Source organism: Equus caballus, chromosome 16 (assembly GCF_041296265.1).
Source record: "Equus caballus isolate H_3958 breed thoroughbred chromosome 16, TB-T2T, whole genome shotgun sequence".
In the NCBI taxonomy this organism is placed as follows: Eukaryota; Metazoa; Chordata; class Mammalia; order Perissodactyla; family Equidae; genus Equus; species Equus caballus.
The window spans coordinates 47,011,704-47,034,656 of record NC_091699.1 but is presented as its reverse complement, the minus strand read 5'-3'; the positions used below and the strand labels follow the sequence as shown (position 1 = coordinate 47,034,656).

Below are 22,953 nucleotides of genomic sequence, written 5' to 3'. Positions count from 1 at the left end.
ACCTCCACCTCCCCTCATAGCTGAGTCTCTTGGCACCTGGGTGTGTGTGGGTGGGGAGGGGAATCCAATCTCCCTTCCCCTCCATCTGGCCTGGTGGACAAAGGGCAGGGGGACCATCTGGTCCCGCCAGGATGGGGGAGGGGCCCACCGTGACGGTCCCAAGGCGCGGGGGAGGGGCGGCGCTCTGGAGACAGCAAGAGCCTGCGGGGTCTAATTGCATCACTTTATTTCACCGACCTCTACTCTCGTCTCCCCATCCCCCAAACCTCAGAGCAGGAAACAAGTTGGCTGAGAAGACCCAGGCCTAAACACCTGGGGAGGTGTGGAACGCCCAGAAGGGGGGAGAAAAGCAGGGAGATCTAAGGGTTGAAGGGGTGGCCCTCCCCTTTTGGGGGGCAATTCTGGTCTAGGGCCAGCTGCAACCTGTGGCTGAATGGAGTCCAGGGCTGGCCACACTCTAAGCCTGGCAGGGGATCTCTTGCAAGAGCTGACCCTTGGGGTCTCCACCTTCCCAGACACTGGGATGCTGCATGGTTGGGAGGGCATATGTGCCTGTGCAAGTGCTTATGTGGAAGCACGAGTATCCATGTGTGTATGTGCATGCAATGCAAAGCTGCACGTGACAGTGTGCATGTCAGTCCAGAGTTGCATGTACCATGTGGTTGCTCCCAAGTGAAGGGTCATATTTGGGAACACAGATGGCTCCATTGTATAAGCATGCATGTGGGCATGTATGTATCTGTGGCCTAAGAGGGAGGGGTAGGGGGTGTGAGTATCCTGCCCGAGCAGCCAAAGCAGGAGGTGGGAGGCAGGAGGGGGAGGCTGGACAGAGCAGAGGAAGGAGTCCAAGCCCAGCAGGAAAGCCTATAGGAGAAGCTCAACTAATGAATTACCCTCCACCAGATTACGTCCCTTGAATTTTTTTCTCTTGATTTCACCTCCTCAGTCTGTCACTGCAAGAGAAAAAGAAAGAGGAAAAGACAGACAGACCCCAAAAAACAAGAACCCAGATAGCCAGACAGACACACCTGTTGCATATGCACGATGAGCAGGAGCCCATGGAGGGAGTGGGACAGAATGAGAGAGAGAGCCCAAGGCAGGCAAGCAGCCCACTCCCGTCAGCAGGGCTGGGCGTCATAGCCCCTGCAGGAAAGCCAGCAAGCCTGTATGCCACTCTTCAGGTTTGTCAAGATAACAGGGGTGCCCTGCCCCCTCCATGACCAACACCCGGTGGTTGGGCAGCTGCTTCAGGTGCTCAAAGCTGGTCTGACCCATGGGGTCCTGGTCTCCATATACGATAAGAGCTGAGGTCTAGAGAAAAGAAAGGAAGGCAGAGTCAACAGGGACCTGCCACACCTGCCCTGGTCTCCTAGACATCATCTCCAGCCCTCCCCATCACTTCAGACTCTCCCCGGGTCACCCAAATGAGGAGGAGGGACAGGCTGGCCCAGTGGGTGGGGGAAGAGGCCCCAGCTCCCAAGGGACAGGGGCATGGATTTGTGTCTGCCCCAGCACACAGTTTAGGACAGGGCTTGGCACAGTAATCTGCTGCTAAGTAAACCAAAGGGCAGAGTTTAGTGGTTCAGCTCCTCCCAGAAGCCACCCCTTGGTTACCCCACCCCCATATAAGGAAAGGCCCTGGGATGGACCCTTCCTTGCTCCGGGCAGGGGGGCAGGGGCATCTCAGCCTCCCACATAGGTGTACCTTCACACTGGCATAGTCGGCAGCACTGATTTTGTCAGTGCAGATGGGGGCCACTGGCACATAGCCCCGGACCTGGGAGCCAGGGGCCGTCAGGAAGGGTAGGGAGTACATGCCACTCAAGGACGGGCTGATCACAACTGGGGGGCCCAGGTCCAAGGCATCCACCACAGCTCCCAGAAAGCTGCTGGGGACTAGCTCCCCAATAGGTGCAGGGGCTGCTGCTTCCTTGGAGCGCCCCAGACCTGCAAAGATTCAAGTGTAGGAGAGACAACACAAGTACGGTGAGTGGGGAAACAGGGGAAAGAGGGTCCCTTCCTCCAAGAAGCCCTCCTAGGTCAATCTCTCTATGCCAGGTTCCTGCAACACAGTGTGCCTGGGTTTATTCCTACAGAAGCCTAGATCTGTCATATCTGTGGCAAACATGAGGCATTTCCCTCCATGTCTGTACCCATCTTCCCCAACAGGACAGTGTCCTGGAAAGAATCAGGCTCTGAAGGCCAACACTGCTGGGTCCAAGTCCCAATTCTCCATTTACCACCTATGTGACCTTGGGAAAGTCCCCTGAGCCCTCTCTGGGCTGCTCAGTGTCTCCATCTGCTAAAAGGAGATAACAATGGTATTCACCATTTAAGATTGTTGTGAAAACTGAGTTAACTGCTTAAGAGGCACCTAACCCAGGGTTGGCAGGGTGGGTGCCTTGAGGACAGTGGCTGAGGAGGTGGCTCTGCATTCGTACCTCCCCTCCAATTAGTCAGTCTCTACCTTCCCCAGAAAGATTAGCTCAAGACCTTTGCCTTGAAGCTCAGCCCAACCGTCAGAACCAATCCCATCCAGGCTTGCAGACCCGCCCTTGGACACTGAAACCATACCAGCCCTGGCTGGTGAGGGGAGCAGGTCAGCCATGCTGGCCCTTCCACACTTGGCACCATGGGCTGGAGCCTGCCGGTCCAGGTTAAGACTAGAAGCAGTCTGGTGCTGTCCCACCTCTCCCAGAACCTAGCTTAGGGCTTTGTATGTGGGATCATGACTGGAGGCTTAGCCTCCCACGAAGCCCTGCCCTGCCCCAAAAGGTGCCAGGAGACTCAGTCTCTCTCCTCAGGGCCTCCAACAGAGCCTGTAGTTATGGCTCTGTCAAAACATCTTACTTCCAATCAGCTGAGCGCCAGTTATGATGCGTCAGGTACTGGCCACATACTCATGTGGATAATCTCCTTTCATTCTCACTAGAGCCAGCTCCCAAAATGAGTGTGGTTATCTCCCCTTACAGATGAGGAAATAGAGGCTCAGAGACACTGAGACACTGCCCCGGGCAACACAGTTATAGGCAACTAGCCAGTGTCCAGACCACATCCGGATCAGGGCTAGAGAAGTTCGAAGGCCCTTGCTGTGTGTGCTGCGCCCTGTCAGTCTCAGCACCCAGCCTGGCTAGGTCCTCCCAGTCCCACAGCCCCCAGCCCTGGGTCCCCTTTGAGGCCCCCACCTGCCCTGTCCAGAAGCCTGCCCCAGAAGTACCTGGCAAGTCAATGGCCACAGCCCGGTAGCCAGCCTGGGCCAGCCTGTGCAGTGTGCCCAGGTTCTGCCAGGTCTCAGAGGAGAAGCGGATGCCATGCAACAGCAGCACAGAGAATCGGGCGGCCTGCCCACCGCCCGGCCGAGCCTCCCGGAAGAAGAGGCTCTGGCCCTGCACCTGGACGGTGCCCTCCTGCTGCTCCACACCTGCCATACCTGCCGTCGTGCTGGTGAAGCGCCTGTGGTTCAAGGCCAGGCTGGTGAGGAGCCACAGAACACCCTGCTCAGGTGGAGCAGGGAGACCGCCACGGAGAGGGTGGGGTCCCTCGGGAAGCAGGAAGGAGGCTCCCAGAACTCCACAAACAGGCTTTGGGGTAAGGAAGACCTAGGTGTTATTTCTGCCTCTGCCACTCACTTAATGGTATGACCTTGGCCCTCAGTTTCCTCATCTGGAATACAGGACAATAAAGCCTACCTCAAGAATTAACGAGTTAAAAAAGCTGACGTGAAAAGTGCCTGCCCTTGGAAAGAACTCAATACATGGGGCTCCCATTACATTATTGTCCTCATTGTTATTATTCTTTTCTACAAATGGGGATAATACAATAGTACTTAGCTCATAGGGGGTTGATAGGATTAAATGAGGCCACGCATGTAAAACACTGGCACCGTGCCTAGCACCGTGCCTAGGAAATGCTCAACCAACAATAAGTAGCTGACGATTTTGTTTATCAACCTCTTTCTCTTCAAGGCACTGTTACAGAGTCGCAGGTTGGCACCGCAGGTCAGAGGGGGTCGGGGTTGGAGTAAAAAAAACATTTTCTGGAGGCGGAAACCGGAGCGCTGAGCTGGGAAAGCCTTTGGAGTTCCGGCCCGCAAGGGACGCGGAGTGCTCAGCGCACTGCCCACTGGGGCGCAACGCGCTGACGCGGCGGTCACGGGCGCGGTCACCGGCGCCGCCGCGGCTCGCTCTGTCCCCTCCGAGGACCTCGGTTCTGGCTCGCTGTGCCTGGTAGGGCGCACGCGGAAGAGGTGGGGGCAGACCCGAGGGAGGGGACCTGGGGAGTCGTGATGAGAAAGAGGAGAAACGGAGTAGGTGGGGGTGGGTTCTAACTGGAGAGAGGAAGAGAGGTCGGGGGCGCAGAGCAGGTACCTGGGGAGCGGCGTGGGCTTGCGCAGACAGCAGACAGGCGAGTGCTAACGGCGGATGGGGCCCTGGGCGGGGAAACAGGAAAGGGGCTGGGCCGGGGAAGCGGGGATGTGGCCTGGGAGCAGGGGCCGGGCCCTGCTCCTGGGCGCCCTCTTGTGGCCACAAGCCATGGCAGGTCCAGTCAATGCTGCTAGATCATCTTTCTTCTCACAGCAGCTTCAGTTTCCCGCAGCCCCTCGGCCCCTCGTGTCCTAAGCACCGGGCTGGATGCGACCCCGAAACCCTCAGCGACCTGCCCCACATGCACGTAGAGGGGATCGAGGAGGAGGGTTCCTCTGGGGTCGCATACCTACTGCTCCCCCGCCCCTTCTCATCTCCAGCCTGAACTGCCTGGGTCTAGAGTCCTGCGCCTGGCAAGCAGTTGAGACCCAGCAGGTTTGAGTGCAAGGCTCTGCCAATGTCCAGCCAGGTGGCCTTGATCGTTTTCTCAACGCCTCTGAACCTGTTTCCTTGCCTGTAGAATGGGTGTGATGTTGTCCACCTCACAGGGTGCTAATAAGGAGTTAATCCTGTGCGCTCTGCTCAGCCTCCGTGTACTAGGTCTGGCTGCCACGCCAAGCCCTGAGCCTAGGGGCAGACTAGACGTTGGTCACACATCGCCAACTAGGATAGGTGCCATAAAGAGACGTGAAGGAGCCCAGAGGCCACCGCGGGCTCTGACGGAGTGCGTGCACGTGTGTGCATTTGTAGGGGTCAGGGAAGTGGTTGAGCTGAGACCTGGAGCTGCTGCATAACGATAATACTTGGCATTTACATAGCGAGGTCCGCGCCAGACACTGTTCTAAGGCTTGTGGTGGTGACAATTATCTGTGGTCCTCAAGACAATCCTTATCCTAAACCCCACTTTACAGACGAGAGACTGAGCCAGGGTGGAGACGTTCTGGTGGGAAGAAGCCGGGTGGCTCTCCCCCGGCTCTCAGGCCGAAAACAATCCGGAAAATCTGGACTAGGGGCCCGGCCTGCGTGCTTTGGGGCGCCGTTCCCTCGTCCCCCCTCCTTCGGGGCTGCTAGGCGGGAGGCCTGCCACTGCGGACTGCGCAAGCGCGCCTCCGTGACCCGGCTGTCCGCCTCCTAGTGTCAGCAGCAGCCTGCAGAGCGGCAGCGGCAGTGCCAGGGTCGCGGCGCTATTTGGCAGCTGGTTCCGCGTGGGCGGGGCCCCTCCTGCGGTGGCTGACCAGGTCGTCCTGGTCGGCCCCGGTGAGTGTCCCCGGGGAGTAAGGCCGGCAGGTTGCCTGGGGGCAAGCCATCCTTGCTCCGCCCTTTGCCCCCACCGCTCTCGGGCAAAGTCCTGCGGTAGAGGCAGGCGCTGGGGCCGCGAGTGTGCGTGTGTTTGTGTGTTGTGTGTGCGCGCGCGTCTGCCTACGTGTGTTCCTGGGGGTTTGGGTGTACGTGAGTGTCGGTGTGGTGTGTATCAGTGTTTCTGTGCGCCTATGTTGCCGGGGTATGTTGGTCTGTCTGCCCGCTTGTGTCTCTATATGTCTATTGTGTGTATTTCTGTGTGTGCGTGTGATTTTGAGGGTGTGTGTCTACTTGCGTGTCTTTGTGTGTATTTCTGAGAGTCCGTGTGTGAGTGTCCTGTCTGTGCATGTATGTTTCTTGTGTGGGTGTGTGGTTTTAGGGTTGTGTGTATGACTGTGTGCTTCAAATTTCAGGGTCTGCATATGATTTTGAAAGCGTGTGTGTATCCATCTGCCTTCCTAATGCCTGACTGTATGCGTGATTTCGAGGGTGTGTATTTCAAGGGATGGGTTACGCACAGGCGTGTGCAAGGAAGCTGCCTACGTGCAGGGAATAGCTTATGCAGCAGAAAAGCGTGTGGGGCAAGACTCGATGTTTGTGTGTACACCTTTGTGTCGTTGTCAATGCGTATGCCAAGGACCTAACGCTGGTACACCTTCCTACCCCCTTGTATCTGTAGCGTAGACTCGGTTGCCAGATACCCGGCCCCTATCGTTCTCTAGTGCTCCAGCTGCCTGGGTTGCCAAGGCAACGGGCGAAGTCCCGCCCCTCCCTACTCGGAGAGGCGCCCGGGCTCCCCAGGCCCACCACAAGAAGAGGTCCAGCGAGGATGCTCCCCCTGGTGGGAACATAGGCTAACGCCGCGTTGGAGGCGTGCGTCAGAAGCTGTTCCGGTCGGAAAGAAGAGAGGAGCCCGCTCTTCCTCTGCTCAGCTCCTAGCTCTCCATCAGCACCGGAGGGGCTGCCACTGTCCACTCACCACCTGACCTGGGAGCCTAGGGGTGGAGGCTTGGAAAACATCCCCAAGGCGTCTCAGAGAGGTAGGTGGGGCCCGAGGTGAGTCCCCAGCTCCTAGCTGCTGCTGGCGCCCAGTTGGCACTCAATAAAGATGTGTTTACTGGAACCTGGGGAGAAGGCAGGTGTGCTCATCCTAGGCCCAAGACGTGATGACAGGTCAGCCTCGGTTCAAGTCCACTGTCTTATTGAAATCTCACAGGAGGCTTGGGAGGGCAGCCAGTGAGGTTACCCTTCTCCCCATTTTACTGACAAACTGAAGACACGCAGCCAGGAAGTGGCAGAATGGAGTCGCAAAGCCAGAGCTAACTGCTCTGTCTGGGTCCTGGGTCCTGAGGTCTGCCTTCTGGGCTAGCAAAGTACCCAGACTGGAGGAATCCATGAAGCAGGTCATTTGGCATGAAGCTGGGGCGGGGGAATGGCATTCATCTCTCCAGCCTCCATGCTGCCCTTTCCATTTCTAGGTCTACCGTGCTCCTCCCTGGTCCCACATACCCTCATACTTCAGCATTTCCTCCATGACGGATGTTCTCCGTGAGCCCTCCTCCCAATTAACATCAGCTGGGGTAGAGCACTATTCTCATCAATTGTTAAACACGTTCTGATTGTAGCATTATTATAGGCAGTGTGATCAAAAGAACCATTTCCAAACATGCCCTCAGTGGACGTCGCTTTGCACAGTCTTTCACCTTTGATGTCCTGCACCATTCTGTCCACCAGCAAGGCTCCAGTTCATACGTCACTCCCCAGCCCCGTGGTTTCCTCCTTGGCAAACTGAGTGTGGCCTGGTAGTTAGGAACCCAGCCCTAGGTTCAAATTTGAGTTCCCCCACTTGCTACTCTGCACTCTGGGCAAGAGAATTTACCTCTCTAAGCTTCAGTTTCCTCTTCTGTAAGAGACCTATAATGATATCTGCTCCCCAGTGTTCTTGTGTGGATTCATGAGCCCTTGTATGTGAAGGGTCAGCACAGGGCCTGGCTGTGATCAGCACTCAATGAACGGAGGTGGTTTTAGCTGGCACAGTGATGATGGTGGTCACTGAGCATGCTTTGTGCCAGGAGGACATCTCAGATGCTCCTTCTCACAATGTGGGTTGTCTGAGCCCTTGTCCTGGCATGTGGAGTAGTTGGATGTGAACCCCAAGACCTTTGCCCAGAGCAGAGGAAAAGGCAAGGGCTGGAGCTTTTCCTCTGCTGGGGGCTTCTGGTGGGGTTTGGGATGGGGTCCAGGGGGTCCTGTGGCGGCTCAGCCCCAGCCTCTTCTCCCTCTCCTCTCCTCCTCCAGACTATGGTACAGACCTCCATGAGCCGGTCCCAGGTAGCCCTGCTGGGCCTGGGCCTGCTGCTCATGCTGCTACTGTATGTGGGACTGCCAGGCCCCCCTGAGCAGACCTCCTGGCTCTGGGGAGACCCCAATGTCACAATCCTGGCTGGTCTCACCCCTGGCAACTCTCCCATCTTTTACCGCGAGGTGCTCCCGCTCCACCGGGCACGCAGGTGGGTGCTGACCCCAGGGTGTAATGGAAAGACTAGGCCTAAGGGGAGTCCCTTTGTGGAACCCCAGCTCAACTCAGGGTCCTCAGGGCCTGGGAGGACAGTGGGAGAAACCTCGGAAAAAAGAAGAGGGGGCCACTCCCAGACCCCCAGGACATACACTCTCCTGTGTGCCCACAGGGTGGAGGTGGTGCTGCTCCATGGAAAGGCCTTTAACTCCCACACGTGGGAGCAGTTGGGCACGCTGCAGCTCTTGGCGCAGAGGGGCTACCGGGCCGTGGCCCTTGACCTCCCAGGTGAGAGCCCCCTCCCCTGGGTCTAGGAAGGCAGCATGCAACAGGTGCAAGGGACAACTTCCCAGAGGGGGCACTTGGAGGGGTAGGAAAGCCCTAAGGTGTGGCCGGGGGGTATCTTGACCCCAATGTCTGGACAAGCAGTGGCAGGTTGCAACACAAGATGACGACACGAAAAGGTCTGTGTTTTTATTTTCTACCTTTATTTTGTTTTCTACTTGAAAACGGCGGGGTGGATTGTTACGGTCACAGAGCACATAGAGGCGTAACTCACTTCACAAGCGATTGCAGGGGGAGATCTCACTGTACTTTTTATGACAAACTACCTAACTTTTTGGTTTTTACCTACACAAATGATTTATGCCATCATTCTTGTCATTAAAAAATCAAACAAGGGGGCCGGCCCTGTGGCCGAGTAGTTAAGTTCGCGCGCTCCGCTGCAGCGGCCCGGGGTTTCCCTGGTTCGGATCCTGGGCGTGGACATGGGACTGCTCATCAGGCCACGTTGAGGCAGCATCCCATATACCACAATTAGAAGGACCCACAACTAAAATATACAACTATATACTGGAGGGATTTGGGGAGAAAAAGCAGTAAAAAAAAAAAAAAGAAGAAGAAGAAGATTGGCAACAGTTGTTAGCTCAGGTGCCAATCTTTAAAAAAAAAAATCAAACAAGAGTGACACCCTCAGAGGCCCACGCCACCTTTCTCTTCCTCTCGCCTCTGTGAGCAGTTTGGGGGTGCCAGACCTTTTTTGGGCATTTCCATACAAAGAGATACAGACAATATGCAGGATTGTGGTTGGGTTGCAAACATGTTTGGTGTCCTGCCTGCTTAGCGAATCTGTCTGCAACTTGGTTTTCTCTCCCTGGGCCAGGTCTCACGGATCATGCCAGCCACTATGAAGCCCCCTCTCTGTAGTGTGTACCACCAGAGGGATGGACAGGTTTTATCTGGCCATTCCTCTAGTGGTGGATATGTAGGTTGATTTAGAGTTTTCAGTGTCAGTTGAAATGCTTGAGTAATGAAGCTGAAGCATCTTTGGAATGCTTCTTTGAGCATGTGGGTAGATCAAAGGACAATTGATGGGTTAAAGGACACATATTCTTAAAAGTTTGACAAATATTACCTTACCCTTCAAAAATGCTTATGGACTTATCCTCCCAGCAGTCGTTTATGAATGTGCCTGTTTCCCCACATCTTCCCCAACACTGTGTATTATCGGTTGTTTTTAGTTTTGCCAATATGATGAGTGAAGAATGTGTCTAGGGGCTGGCCCTGTGGCATAGTGGTTAAGTTTGGCACATTCTGCTTTGGGGGTCTGGGTTCACAGCTTCAGATCCTGGGCACTGACCTACACCACTTCTCAGCCATGCTGTGGCAGCTACCCACATACAAAAAGAGGAAGATTGGCACAGATGTTAGCTCAGGGCTAATCTCCCTCAGCAAAAAAAAGAAAAAAGATGTTTTTCTAGCAGGCCTATCACATTACAAAAAATGGCTTCTAGGAAGTTTGGGGTAGCATGTGTCATGTGACACTGCTCCCCATCTCTTTCCCCCACTATGGTGGGCGGGAACTCCTAAGCTCCTGCCCAGCCTTCCTCAGCTGGTGCCTTCTGCTATTCCCAGGTTTTGGGAACTCAGCACCATCAAAGGAGGCAAGCACAGAGGCAGGGCGGGCAGAGCTGCTGGAGCAAGTGCTGCGGGACCTGGAGGTGCAGAATGCCGTGCTGGTGAGCCCCTCCCTGAGTGGCCACTATGCCCTGCCCTTCCTGATGCGAGGCCACCACCAGCTGCATGGATTTGTGCCCATCGCACCCACCTCCACGCAGAACTACACCCGGGAGCAATTCTGGGCTGTGAAGGTACTGGGAGAAGGGTCTCCAAAGGTGCTGGCTTCCTGTCCCTGACTCAAGTCATGGGGGGAGAGAACTCAGATACTCAGATCTCACTTGGAGGACACATGGCCCCATCCCTGATCTGGATAGAAGAGATGGGGTGTTTGGGGAAGATTTGCCAAGGAGGTGGCTTGAGGGTCCATCCCCCTCAGGCCCCAGGACCACGGCCCCTTGCCTTGCCCTACAGACCCCGACTCTCATCCTGTATGGGGAGCTGGACCGCATCTTGGCTCGTGAGTCGCTGCGGCAGCTCCGCCACCTGCCCAACCACTCCGTGGTGAAGCTGCGTGACGCAGGCCATGCCTGCTACCTCCACAAGCCGCAAGACTTCCACCTTGTCCTCCTTGCCTTCCTTGACCACCTGCCTTGAGCTCGCCCACAGCCCAGGCCCCAGGCCTGGCCTGAACTTGGAGGATCTGGACCAGCCTCCCACCAAAGAGGCAGAGCCGGGGATTGGAGGACAGAGGCCAGAGGGCCAGGCCCAGTGAGGATCTCTCATTTCATCTCACAGGCACAATAAAAAAAAAAAAAGCATTTTTGTCATGTCTGGGGAGTGACAGGTTCCATTTCCTGGCGTTGCTGCAGGTGGGGCAGGAGTGAGAGGCAAGTCTGGGACTGCTTCAGGTCTGGGAGCTAGAGGGCGTGCTCCAGCAGCCTGGGAAAGTTAAGAACATGGGCTACTTCCTAGCTGGCTGCCCTCACCACTCTGTGCCTCAGTTTATTCATCTATAAAATGGGCATGATGGTAACACCTAGCTCAAAGGTGGTTTTAGGATTGAATGAGTCTGGGTAAGTGGAGCACTTGGCCGCACAGGGCTGGGGGTGGAGGGTGGGAGAGGGAGTGTTACTACTGCTGCATGATCACTGGGATTTGTGGGAAATCCGGGGTCTGGCAGCTGAGCCAAGTCAGGAATGCAGGAACTATGGCCAAAGGGAGCAGGATGTGTAGAGGTGGGAGTGGGGAATGTGGTTTAATAATTAACACAGCGTTGTTGGGGAACCAAGCCTGGGTATGTGTGGGTCAGCAGGCCAGACTTAAACCCCAGGAGGGCTGGGATTGACCCCTACCCTCCAAGCTTGCCTCTTCTGGGCCCAGAGGTTGAAGTCTTCAACCCCTGCCCCTCCCCAAACTGACAGCCTCTGGAGCAGAGGGCAGAACTGGCTGAGAGACAAAGGGCAGCTGGGCACACATGTGGGCAGCTACTACTGTGGGCAGCCTGTGTGTGGCCAGTGGGACACCTCCCTTTATCAATACCTCCCTCTCTGGTGACTGCAGAAGAGCCAGGGAGCCTGGCATGGGGTCAGCCAAGAGCGTGCCACCTGTATGCTTTTGTGCTGTTTCCCCACCTCTCACACTGTCCTACAGCATCACAATTACATCCTCTTGCTGCGACATCCTCCGTCACACAGACGCTGGCACAACCAACCACCATCTCACACTCCTATTGTCATACCCACTGTGTCATTGTTTCCGTGTCATTGTCACACGGTCATACCCACTGATACACACTGTTAGGTTTGCCCACACAGTGGCACGTGCACACGATCACACACTTGGTCATACGTGCGCCTGTCCGTCCATTTATCCCTCATTCCTGGCACGCTGTCCGGGCGCCCGCTCTGTGCTCCGCCAAGGACAGAATCCTACGGGTTCATGGACCGGCCTCCTGGAGCTCACAGTCTCGCAGGACAGATAGTAACCAATAACCTCTCCACACAGGGAGCTGAGGCAGGCAGGACCTCCCGGACTTGCTGACGCATGAAAAGGGGAGAAGTAGGAGACTCCCGGTAGGGGGTGGGGGGGCAGGCAGGGCCAGCTCCGGCAGGACTTCGCACCGCAGTACCCTGAGAGCAAAGGGGCACCAAGGCCGCGGCCGCGACTTTTTGAGGTCAGTGCCCGCCCTCCTTTCCGCCAATCAGGAGGTTGCAGGAGGTGGAGCCCTCTGGGGGTGGGAGCATCGGGAGTTCTGCCCAGGCCCAAGGGCGGGGCCTGGAGGGGGCGTGTCCTGCTGGGCGGGGTGGGGCCTGCGGGAGCAGGGCCAGCCGGGAGGCAGCTGCCGGGGGGCGGGATTCGAATTCCTGGCCTCGGATAACCCCGCCCAGGCTGAAGCCAGGGGCAGGCAGAGTCGCCCGCACTGACGCGGCCATAGAGACTGGGACGGCCCTTTTCTGCCGTCTTCGGTGCAGCCCCGCGATCTGGTCCGGCCACGTGGTGGGCGGAGCTGGGCGGTTCTGAGCCTGCGACTCCTTAAGACCCTGAGTCCCGGCCACAGTTCCGGGCTGGCGTTGAGAGGCAAGCGCGGCCCTACGACCAGCAGAGAGCGAGGTGGGGTGCCCTGTAGAGGGGTAGCGGGATCTGGGACTCCCTGGCATGAAATCCGGGCAATTGGGACAATTTTTTTGAGGAGGGTGGGGGGAGTCGATGTCTGGGTTTAAACCTGGCACAGCTACTCTCCGGCTGTCCTTGAACCTCTCTGAGCTTCAGCTTTCTCCTCTATAAAGTAGGCATTCAGAGGCAAGAACTTCTTGGGGCCCTTTTGGGTATTAAATAAGCACGGCACGTGAAACGGAATGGGGCTCTGTAACTGGAAGCTCCGAAACAGGATGTCCTCCTCCTGTCGGAGGTACGGGAAACCGCCTGCCCTGAGGAGGGGCCTTGTACAGATAGAGTCCACCAGACCCCAGCAGCTGGGACTGGTAGGCAGCCACTCGCTGTGCCCCCAGCTCACCACCAGCGGCGCCATGGCCAGCAAGGGTCGCGAGGATGAGCACCCATCCGTGACGCTCTTCCGCCAGTACCTGCGCATCCGCACCGTCCACCCTGAGCCTGACTATGGTGAGAACGCGGCGGTTCCAGGGCCAGTGTTGGGGCCCCAGGGGCGGGAAGTCTGCTGCAAACACTCCCCAATCCCTGTCATCCAGCTGAGCCCCACTCTGCTTTCCCAAATGGCGTCCCAACTCCTCTAGCCAGTCCCTAGGTCAACAGATTGCTCGGCAGCCGGCCCCTCCTGGCTGTGGAGGAACCCGTTCTTCAGAGGCGGCGCTTCTCCAAAAGTTACTCCTGGCAGCCTTGTAAACAACACCACTTCACTCCCCAGGGCTTGGGGTGGGGGAGGGGAGACTGGGGCAACCACAGGGAAGAAGACTCTCCCAGAAGCCTGCTGAGGGTGGACAAAGGTCACAGCCCTTAGGGAATCAAGCTTGTCTGGGGATTGTGTACATGGATCTAGTCTAAATCACGTGCTCTGTGATTTACCAGCTGGGAGATGTTGAGTGAATCCCATGTCTCCACACCAGTTTCCCCACCTTTAAGGAAGGTAACAATGACACCTGCTTCTAATCCTGGACTTCTCACCTAGCCTTCCACAAAGGGTCACTGATTGGCCAAAAATATCAATTTCCTTGGGGACAGAAATGTAGGTGTCTCTGAGAGACGTCACATTGTGTTGAGGAGGCAGCAGCCCATCTGCGGGTCTGTTCCTCTGTCTGGATGTACCCTCCAGCTCTGCCTGGGCCAGTGGGAGGTGTGGGTAGGCAGAAGCAGCCCCAAGATCCTCTGTGCTCTCAGGGGCTGCTGTGGCCTTCCTTGAGGAGAGAGCCCATCAGCTGGGCCTGGGCTGTCAGAAAGTGGAGGTGAGCCTGGGCCCCTGCATAGGGAGGGGAGGTGGGCCTGGGGCACCTCCTCACCCTGTGCTGACTACCCCCTTCCTGACCCTCTTCAGGTGGCACCTGGTCGTGTGGTGACTGTGCTGACCTGGCCAGGCACCAACCCCAGACTCTCTTCTCTCTTGCTCAACTCCCACACGGATGTGGTGCCTGTCTTCAAGGTGTGTGCTGGGGCGGCGGGAGAGGGGGCAGGGCATGGGAAGGGAGTGGTGCAGGCCTTGGGGACAAAGATGAGGCAGACTTCCAATTGACCTCAGACCTCAGGGAGCCCACAGTGCTGGTCCCAGTCATGACTCTCAGCATCATATGGCATTGCTCCATTCAAGCAGCTTTTGTCTAGCAGCCATTCCATGCCCACAGTGGGGTGGAGGTGGGAGGCAGAGATGAGGGATGGCCATCAGCTGCCTTCTTCAGCCCTCTTCTGTCCCCCTCACCACACCTGTCACCCAACCCTACAGTGGGCTCCTAGAACAGGGCCACAGTTGACCAGAGAGTTGACCACAGTTGGATTAATGACTAAATTTGGGGCTTGGGTCCCTCTTCCCTCCTCTGCCCCCAGGAACATTGGAGTCACGACCCCTTTGAGGCCTTCAAGGATGCTGAGGGCTATATCTATGCCCGGGGTGCCCAGGACATGAAGTGTGTCAGCATCCAGTGAGTGTCTTCCATTCCCAGTCCTGCACAGTGTCCCCACTGGCCCATTGGATTGACCCAGGACACGGGGTGATTGGAGAACCTCAAAGCCAAGGAACATCTTGACCCCTTACCTTGGGCAGGAATTACTGCTGTGACTATTGCATGACAGGGAGACTGAGGGACAGGGACTTCCCAGAGTCCCCTGCCAGGCTGTGGCAGAGCAGGGCCCAGGGTTCCAGCCTGCATGCCCAAGCATCTGGTGGCTGCCCCAGCACCTGACTTACACCCTCTCCTTAGGTATCTGGAGGCTGTGAGGAGGCTGAAGGCTGAGGGCCACCATTTCCCCAGAACAATCCACATGACCTTTGTGCCAGGTAGGAGTGGCTCAGGGAGGGGCACCTTCAGAGACAGGGGAGGGTGTGTTGGGCAGGCCCTTCATCTCACATCCCTGCTGCTTTCACAGATGAGGAGATTGGGGGTTTTCAAGGCATGAAACTGTTTGTGCAGCGGCCTGAGTTCCAGGCCCTGAGGGCTGGCTTCGCCCTGGATGAGGGTAAGGAGAGTGGCAGGCTACTGAGCAGCCAGCAGGGGGTAGGGAGACTGCTAGTGGGGGCTGGGCTGCTCCACCCTCTGAACCACCTTTCCCTTTTCAGGCCTGGCCAACCCCACTGATGCCTTCACTGTCTATTATAGTGAGCGGAGCATCTGGTGTGAGTATGGGCATCAAGGGAGGGGGGTCACTCTGCAGATAGGAGACTAGGCCAGAAGAGGCAGGGACCTGCCAAGGGTCACACAGCAAGTTGGGGCCTGAGTAGGCCTTGAACCCAGGGCCTCTGCCTCTCAGCCACTTCCTACCTGAGCTTCTTAGCGTGGGCCCTAACTGTTGAGCAGAAATCAGCTCTACACTGCTTCTACACTGGTGTGTTCTGAGGGGGACAGTGCCCTGCCAGAGGAGCTTGGAACGAAGGGAAGACCCAAGCCCACCCCAGGGCTGACTGCACTTCCAGTTCATCCCATGCTGAAGATACCCCCTCCCCGCTGCATCTCCCAGGGGTGCGGATCACAAGCACCGGGAAGCCAGGCCATGCCTCGCTCTTCATCGAGGACACAGCAGCAGAGAAACTGGTGCGTGGCACAAGGGGAGGGATTTTGGAAGTTCCTGAGGCTCTATACTGAGGCCACTCTCACAACTAACTTCACACTCTCCTAGCACAAGGTTGTGAGCTCAATCCTTGCTTTCCGGGAGAAGGAGAGGCAGAGGTGAGGCAGCCTGGGCAAGGGGGCAGGGGTCTAGAAGGCTGTGCAAGAGAGGAGGGAGGCTGAGCCACCTTTTTCTCTGGTGTTCCCCCTTGCTGCCTCTGCCCCTCCATTACAGGCTGCAGTCAAACCCCCACCAGAAGCTGGGGGCTGTGACCACTGTGAACCTGACTAAGCTAGAGGGTGGCACGGCCTTTAACGTGGTACCTGCCACTATGAGCGCCAGCTTTGACTTCCGTCTGGCACCGGATATGGACTTGAAGGTGCCACCTCCACCTGGGTTTGGAGGAGGGAGCTCGGGTCCTCAGTCCTGTCCTAGAGGCTCAGGGAGAGCCTGAGAGGTCGGTTCATCTCTGTTCTCGTAGGCTTTTGAGGAGCAGCTGCAGAGCTGGTGCCAGGCAGCTGGCGAGGGGGTCACCTTCGAGTTTGTTCAGGTATTGACAGGGGACCTACGATGGGGGAATTGTGGGAGCTGGGGAGATTGGGCTTGCCAAGTGTGTGTCACCAGAGGAGTGTGTGCTTAGTGTGCCTGCATAGGTCTGGGCATTTCTGTAGCTATGAGACACATTTTATTCAACAAGCATTAGCTGTGGAGCCCACTGTGGGTGCTGGGGAATACTGTAAGGAGTTAAATTAGACACACTTCTTGCCCTTGTAGTCCTTACAGCATGAAGGGGGGAATAGACATGAGTCAATTATTATGCCATAATATTACTTTTATGTAAGTATGAACACGTGGTCCAGGAAGGGTAGGACCTTGTACGCTGAGAACTTGTAATTGGAGTATTTGACCAGTCTGAGAGGTCTGGGAGAGCCATCTTGAGGAAGGGACACTTAGGCTAGGATCTGAAGGATGGGCAGGAAGTAAGTAGATGGAGGGCAGGAGAAGGTCCCAGACCTGCAGTCTTTGAGGGACTGAAAGAGGGCCTGTGGCTGCACTGGCCAGCTGGATGTTGGGGCCAGGGGGAACCCTATATCAGGCACAGCCCACCCTATGAAGAATAGGGCCAGATGCCCGGGCCCTGTCTTGATCCTGCCATCCCTCTCCTCCCTCTAGAAGTTCATGGAGCCCCGAGTGACATCTATTGATGACTCAGATCCCTGGTGGGCGGCATTTAGCCGGGTCTGCAAGGACATGTAAGTGCACTGGCCTGCCCTCCTCTCCTTCCCTCTCCTTCCTCCACCTCCCTTTCTCCCTTCAAACCTTCCCTTGCCTTCTCCCCTCTCCACCTCCTGTTTCACCAGGCTCTTCCCTCTGCAGGAACCTCACTCTGGAGCCAGAGATCTTCCCTGCTGCCACTGACAGCCGCTATCTCCGCAAGGTGAGCCGCTTGCAGTAGAGTGGGCAGTGGGGTGGGCCTGGACACTGGCCTTCCCCCTAACGGCTCTTCCTTGCCCTCTGCAGGTGGGGGTCCCAGCTCTAGGCTTCTCACCCATGAACCGCACACCCAGGCTGCTGCACGACCATGATGAACGGCTGCATGAGGACATGTTCCTCCATGGGGTGGACATATACACACAGCTGCTGCCTGCCCTGGCCAGCGTGCCCGCCCTGCCCAGTGACAGCTGAGCCCCACGTTCCCCAACCTCTACCCCTGGAGCTTCCACCCTGACCAGTGCCAAGGACCCCTCTTCCCCAATGCCCAACAATAAAATATGTGTGTGGACAAGGGCGACTTCTGAAGTCTAACAGCAGGGATTTTCACGGAGCAGGGATTCTCTCATTTCTCTAGGGACGTGCTGTTACCATCCCCATTTCACAGATCAGGAAAGGGAGCTTGGCTCTGGGCACTTCCCCCGACCTCATGCTGCTCTGTGCCCCTTGACACAGCACACCCATCCAGTACTACTCAGCCATGTCTGTGGCCAGGAACAAGGGGACATAGTGCCTATTCTCAATGGCCACAATACTGATATGACTTGTAAGGTTGGGGAGACCACTCCTAATGAAGGGGATGCCAAGACAAAGATCTCAGGGAACCACTCCTGGCTTTCTGGGACCACACTCAGGATTCTGAGATGTGACCAAAACTAGGGGCTAACTGGGCCCTTGCCAGATGTGAGGCAGGCAGAGGCAGCTGGCAAGGCATCACTGCTACCATCTGTCAACCCCTTAGGGTGACAGGAAGGGGGTGTTGGGAGCATGGGTTGCAGAGCAGCAGGAGCACTGGGAGACCAGGTCAGTTCATCTGAGGGTCCCCAGCACCCTGGCAGGGATCATGGGTCTGTATGTGCAGTGGCCCTCAAGCTGGGCTCCCGTCGGCCTTGCTAGGGCCCCAGGCAGTGCCAAGTCAGCCATGGCCCCAAGACCTGAGCCTGCTGCTCTAGTTGATCTGATCTAGTCCTCTTCTCACTTCCAAGAGCGTGGGGCTGGGGAGATGGGGAGGGCTGGCTTCTGAAGTTCCTAATTGTGGCCAGAAGGAAAGTCGAGAGCCTGGTTCTGTGGCCCGCAAGCTTACTCCCGGTAGTAGTAACGCTGCTCCTGGAGTTGATACGCAGCCAGGACTTTGGCCAGCTTCATCTACTTTGAACCTCCACAGCAGCCCTTTGATGCAAGTTTCACTGAGCCCCACTTTAGCTCTGCTAGAAGAGCTTGCCCAAGACCACACAGCTTGGAGGTAGTGGAGTCAAGATGTGACTCAAGAACTGGGGATTTGTGCTTCCTACACACAGGGCAGGCTGTGTGGAAGCAGGAGGCAGAGGGCAGCAAGCTGGCTGTCGTCTTAAGGAAGGATGGCTGGCAGGGCCAACTGGGTGGCCCAGTGGTTAAGTTCACATGCTCTGCCTTGGAGGTCCAGGGTTTCGCCGGCTCAGACCCTGGGTGTGGACCTAGCACCACTCATCAAGCCATGCTGAGACAGCGTCCCACATGCCACAACTAGAAGGACCCACAACTAAAAATACACGGTTATGTACCCTGGGGCTTTGGGGAGGAGGAAAAATAAAAGCTTTAAAAAAAAAAAAAAAAGATAACTGGGGAAAGGAGTCTTCACGCCCCTATCCTAGGGACTAGAGCACAGGCCTCATTTTGGAAGCTATCTGATTTGGTGACCTCTGGCTGGGCCAAGCCACCTTCAGAACACACAACCTGCTCACGGTCCAAGACCCCACCTATCTGACACCCCCAGGTGAGGGACAATCGGCCAATCACAGAGTATGCTAGGATTGACAGTCAAGAGTCAACAGCCCAGACCTAGTTGGGCAAACTAAAACTTCCTGGGGCCCTGGGTTCCAATGCTACCTCCATCCCTTCCTTGCTCCGTGATCTTGAACAAGTTTCCTCAACTGTGAAACAAGACACTAGTAATACTTCAGAGGTTTAGGGGGGACCATATACCATGGGTTACACCTGTCACACCAGTATAATTAATATAACCCTTTCTGAGCCTCCCAAGTATGCAAGGTTGGACCACAAATTAAATGACCACTGTACTAAAAGACTGGTTTTGAGGATTAAGTGTGATCAGGAACAGTGCTCTACCTGGCGCCTTCTAGAGAAGGCCTCCACAAACGCCTATTACCACTGCACTACTTGCTTCACTGGCTGCTCTGAGGACTAAGACTGCAGGTGATGCAGGGGGCACAGCAGAGTCCAGTCACTCGTGCTAGCAAGGCAGCCACCAATGCCCTGCCTCCCAGGCCCCTAGCACTTGGGGGACCAGTACAACCTGGAGCATTGCATGCTGGCCAAGTACACGAGGAACAGCCTAAGCCTAGTACAGCTCAGGCCAGAGTACAGAATTCCTCAGCAGGGTCCTCCCTGTCCTCTGGGAAAGCTTTAAGACCTAACAAGGATGTTTGGGATTTTTCTTTCCTCAGCAGCCTACCCAGTTCAGCAAGCTATGTGCCCCAGATTCTCTAAGGCCCCCAAACATTTCTCATTTACCAGGTCCCCTTCTTGCACGCCAAGGCCCTATTTCCCCTGACTTCCACCCACGCCCTACCATCCAGAGAAAGCGAAACTCTTCTCCCACACAAAATGGAGGTACCAACTCTACCCAAACCCTGGTCCTAGCCCTGGGATCACAGACACAGGCTGACAGATCCTGCCTCAGGTTTATTTGTACAAATAGCACAGGAGGACACCAGCCCAGGGGTCACACCAGTCCTTCCGTCCTCACACTGGCAGACAGAGGTCTCTACTCTGGAGCCTTCGTGGGGGCCTGGGCACCTTTGGGAGCTGGAGCTGGAACCTGAGCCTGAGCCGCAGTTGCAGCCGCAGCCTGGGCCTTGGTTTGAGACTTGGCCTTGGCCTTGGCCTTTGGCCGGCAGAGCCTGAGACCCTTAGCAATGTGGGCACGAGCACGTTTCCCGAGCTTGGGGTGAGCAATGTAGGTAAGTCGATTGAGCTTGCGGCTGCCCCCCTTTGGGATCTTGGGCTTGACTTCCTTGGGCTTTACTAGGGCCTTGATAGCCTCAGCACGTGCACTCATGGCCTTGGCATTGTTGGCCTGCATCTTCTTCAGGCCCTTCTTGTTGTGCTTCTTGGCAAAGCGCATGTTCCTCAGGAACTTGGGGTCCACCTGGAACACAGGAAAGGTACGGGCAGCTATCAGTGCAGCATCTGGGGTCCTCCAAGTCACCCCTGGTGCCCCTGGCCATAGCAGTACCCAGAAAACTATTGGGTTCCAGTCGAGGCCTACTGAGGGCTTAGACAGCATCAAGTCCACCTTAAACGCTGATATATCCAACCCTTAGAAACCATCCGCAAAGAAACGTACCACCACCCCAAAAGCCAACACTCCACCCTGCTAATGCCACAAACTGCATTTTCATGGCTACACACCCAGAGCCCAGGAGAGCTCAAATGGGAGTTCAGAAGAAAAGAACAAATGAAGGCTGCCCTCTCTGCCAAAGCGGCTGGGCTTCAGCTGACTTTCTTTGGAAACCCCCTCAGAGCCACCCCACTTTCCCCTCAAAGAAAGGTGTCGCTTAAACACCAAACCTGGTACAACAGATTCACAGCAAATGAGAAAGAAGAAGAGACTGGCATGGGGAAACAGAGGCTTAGGGATTTAATGATTTACTCCACAGATCAGAGACCAAGGGTACAGCAGAGGAGAAGACTAGGGAGAGGGCTTAGTTCTCCTGCTCAGACCCCACAGCCTCAGCCTTCTCAGCTCATCCTTAGAACTCTGGCACAGAAAGGGAAGCTGCCCCGCAAGCCCAGCACTGTATCAGATCAAGGTCATATGGCTGGTCAACAAGGAGTGGAAGGTTCACAAGGTACCGGAACACACACACCAGGCCATTCCCTCCCCTGAAGTGCTCTGGGTGAACAAGGGAGATGGTCAGAAAAACTGCCCTCAGCAGGCAGGTTACACCTGACCAAGGGGTTACACCCTGGGCTGGGAAAGGCCAAGTAAAGCTTCACGATAGGTCTGGCAGAGGGTGAAGTCCAGGCAAGATAAGGGACAGTTAATAACAGTGCTCAGGCAGATGCTAAAGCCAGGAAAAGCCACAGGAAAGGCCCGAGTATGCAACTGGAGCCAGACAGACACACTTCTATGTAATTCAGTGCACACACTCACCCCCTTAAGAGATTCATATCTTTGTGATCGAGGTTTCTTGATGCCGTTTCTGTGCCATTTTCGGGCTGTGGGGAATAAAAGGAATTAAGATGAAAAAAAACATTTCCTCTAATAAGACCACCCAACATCTCAGCTGGCAAGCCTGGGAGAACCTTTCCCCTAGTAGGTCTTCCTGGGATCCAGGAAACTATCACAGAATGCAAAGCACTGTGGGTATCCCAAGTGGACCTCTGGCTTCTAAGTCTATAACCCCAAAAGTAGCACTGGCTGAAAACAAAATCAGAGCCAGGCTCATAGCAGACCCGTGCTCTTTGCCCTGTCCCAGCATCCCTAATCCTTGGTAGGGTCTGGGCGTGAGATGGAGGCTGGGCCAGGGGCACTTACACTGGTTGTGCGTGGTGTGGTTCTTGGACTTGGCCATGTCTGCACCTGGAGGACAAAGGGGGAGATTAGGGCCAGGCCTACTTCTGCTGCCCTGATCTGGAAGGACTTGAAGTGGGAAGCCAGAATGAAGCGGCAGCACAGACGCCTTGCATCTTCGGCTTCCACCCGCCTCGACTCACTGTGCACGAACCGACGCCAGTCCCCGCCTCTCACTCAGGATGGGGCCCCGATACCAACCCCCGCCCCCCGCCGGCCCGGGACGCAAGGCTGCGCTCTCTCCCAAATGCGCCTTCTCCCCTTGCCATGCACTCCTTAAGAACCCAGGGGCACCACCCCTGCCCCGCGGCCTCCGCTCCCCACAGCCACGCAGCCAGTCTCCCAGTCCTCCCCAAGGATGCCCCCCACCGCAGTCCGGGAGTGGCGGATGGCTTGGGATACCGCGCTGCCGCCACTCACCCAAGCCCGCGGCTCCGAAGCGCCTGGGACCGGAAAAGAAAGAGGAAAGCCGCGGCGCACCACGGGAAATAGGGTCGTCGAGGCCGGAAGGTACTACTGAAAGAGTCCCCTAGCACCGGGAAGAAAGGTTCCGAAGCCCGGGAGGGCACAAGCGGCACCGGGAGGCGGTGCTACGACTCTGGCCCCGCCCCCTTCAGGTTTTACCCTCCCCTCTCCCTTCTATGCCTCTTGGACCAGGCGCTTGGGGCCCAGGTCTCATTAAAGGTCCTGAAGGCGAAGGGATTCTCTGAGGAACGCATATTAGGCAGTGAGTGACAGGAGATTTGTGTTCCTAAAAAGTACCCCTGGCTACTGCATGGAGAATGGACCGTAGGGAGCAGAAGAGAAGAGAAAAGGAGAGAGAAGTGGGAGAGCTATACAGAGGCTGGTGCAGAACATGATGGGGAGGAGTATGGCGCCTGGACCTGAGGAGGCAGTGGGGATGGAGAGGAGTGGATAAGGAAAGAGAGTAGACTGAACATGGGATGCAGAAGATGAGAGAGAGGAAGGAGGCCAGGGTAGCCCCTGAGTTTTTAGCTTGAACATCTGGGTGAATGGCAGTGCTGTTTATAGAAATGGAGAAGATTGGGGAAGGACAGGGCTTTTGTTGCTGTGTTTTGAGG

At 56.3% G+C, this 22,953-nt stretch overlaps 4 protein-coding genes across 25 annotated transcripts; 2 read left to right on the top strand and 2 right to left on the bottom strand.

Annotated features, from left to right (window-relative positions):
* Nucleotides 1–209: 209 nt before the first annotated feature.
* On the bottom strand, nucleotides 210–4,683 carry ABHD14B (abhydrolase domain containing 14B). Of its 3 annotated transcripts, none has more exons than XM_014731640.3 (4): nucleotides 4,368–4,683; nucleotides 3,218–3,471; nucleotides 1,706–1,947; nucleotides 210–1,311 (listed from the first exon to the last, which is right to left on the bottom strand). In XM_014731640.3, exons 2-4 carry the CDS (start codon nucleotides 3,426–3,428, stop codon nucleotides 1,135–1,137), a joined length of 630 nt encoding a protein of 209 aa, XP_014587126.2. In that variant the 5' UTR covers nucleotides 3,429–3,471; nucleotides 4,368–4,683; the 3' UTR covers nucleotides 210–1,134. The 3 variants fall into 3 exon arrangements, with proteins under 3 accessions (XP_014587126.2, XP_001494526.2, XP_023476121.2); XM_001494476.4 differs by having other exon boundaries at nucleotides 3,218–3,453; nucleotides 4,368–4,450; XM_023620353.2 differs by having other exon boundaries at nucleotides 3,218–3,581; nucleotides 4,368–4,438.
* On the top strand, nucleotides 3,902–10,904 carry ABHD14A (abhydrolase domain containing 14A). 17 transcript variants are annotated; one of them, XM_014731636.3, is made up of 7 exons: nucleotides 4,087–4,226; nucleotides 6,343–6,703; nucleotides 7,142–7,243; nucleotides 7,962–8,173; nucleotides 8,351–8,466; nucleotides 10,093–10,328; nucleotides 10,549–10,904. In XM_014731636.3, the coding sequence occupies exons 3-7, from the start codon at nucleotides 7,196–7,198 to the stop codon at nucleotides 10,729–10,731; spliced, it is 795 nt and encodes a 264-aa protein (XP_014587122.1). In that variant the 5' UTR covers nucleotides 4,087–4,226; nucleotides 6,343–6,703; nucleotides 7,142–7,195; the 3' UTR covers nucleotides 10,732–10,904. The 17 variants fall into 17 exon arrangements, with proteins under 17 accessions (XP_070093609.1, XP_014587122.1, XP_070093606.1 ...); XM_014731635.3 differs by having other exon boundaries at nucleotides 4,114–4,246; XM_023620351.2 differs by having other exon boundaries at nucleotides 4,126–4,246; nucleotides 6,386–6,703.
* Nucleotides 10,905–12,364: 1,460 nt separating this feature from the next.
* On the top strand, nucleotides 12,365–17,590 carry ACY1 (aminoacylase 1). 4 transcript variants are annotated; one of them, XM_014731633.3, is made up of 16 exons: nucleotides 12,377–12,687; nucleotides 12,867–12,985; nucleotides 13,086–13,197; nucleotides 13,930–13,994; nucleotides 14,084–14,188; nucleotides 14,587–14,681; nucleotides 14,961–15,037; nucleotides 15,127–15,216; nucleotides 15,317–15,373; nucleotides 15,715–15,788; nucleotides 15,874–15,923; nucleotides 16,039–16,183; nucleotides 16,286–16,354; nucleotides 16,978–17,057; nucleotides 17,182–17,242; nucleotides 17,326–17,590. In XM_014731633.3, exons 3-16 carry the CDS (start codon nucleotides 13,104–13,106, stop codon nucleotides 17,488–17,490), a joined length of 1,227 nt encoding a protein of 408 aa, XP_014587119.1. In that variant the 5' UTR covers nucleotides 12,377–12,687; nucleotides 12,867–12,985; nucleotides 13,086–13,103; the 3' UTR covers nucleotides 17,491–17,590. The 4 variants fall into 4 exon arrangements, with proteins under 4 accessions (XP_070093601.1, XP_001492888.2, XP_014587119.1 ...); XM_001492838.6 differs by lacking the exon at nucleotides 12,867–12,985 and having other exon boundaries at nucleotides 12,373–12,687; XM_070237501.1 differs by lacking the exon at nucleotides 13,930–13,994 and having other exon boundaries at nucleotides 12,570–12,687.
* Nucleotides 17,591–19,957: 2,367 nt separating this feature from the next.
* Nucleotides 19,958–22,465, bottom strand: RPL29 (ribosomal protein L29). Its single transcript, XM_001494459.5, has 4 exons — nucleotides 22,292–22,465; nucleotides 21,836–21,880; nucleotides 21,452–21,516; nucleotides 19,958–20,443 (listed from the first exon to the last, which is right to left on the bottom strand). The coding sequence occupies exons 2-4, from the start codon at nucleotides 21,870–21,872 to the stop codon at nucleotides 20,060–20,062; spliced, it is 486 nt and encodes a 161-aa protein (XP_001494509.1). The 5' UTR covers nucleotides 21,873–21,880; nucleotides 22,292–22,465; the 3' UTR covers nucleotides 19,958–20,059.
* Nucleotides 22,466–22,953: the final 488 nt, after the last annotated feature.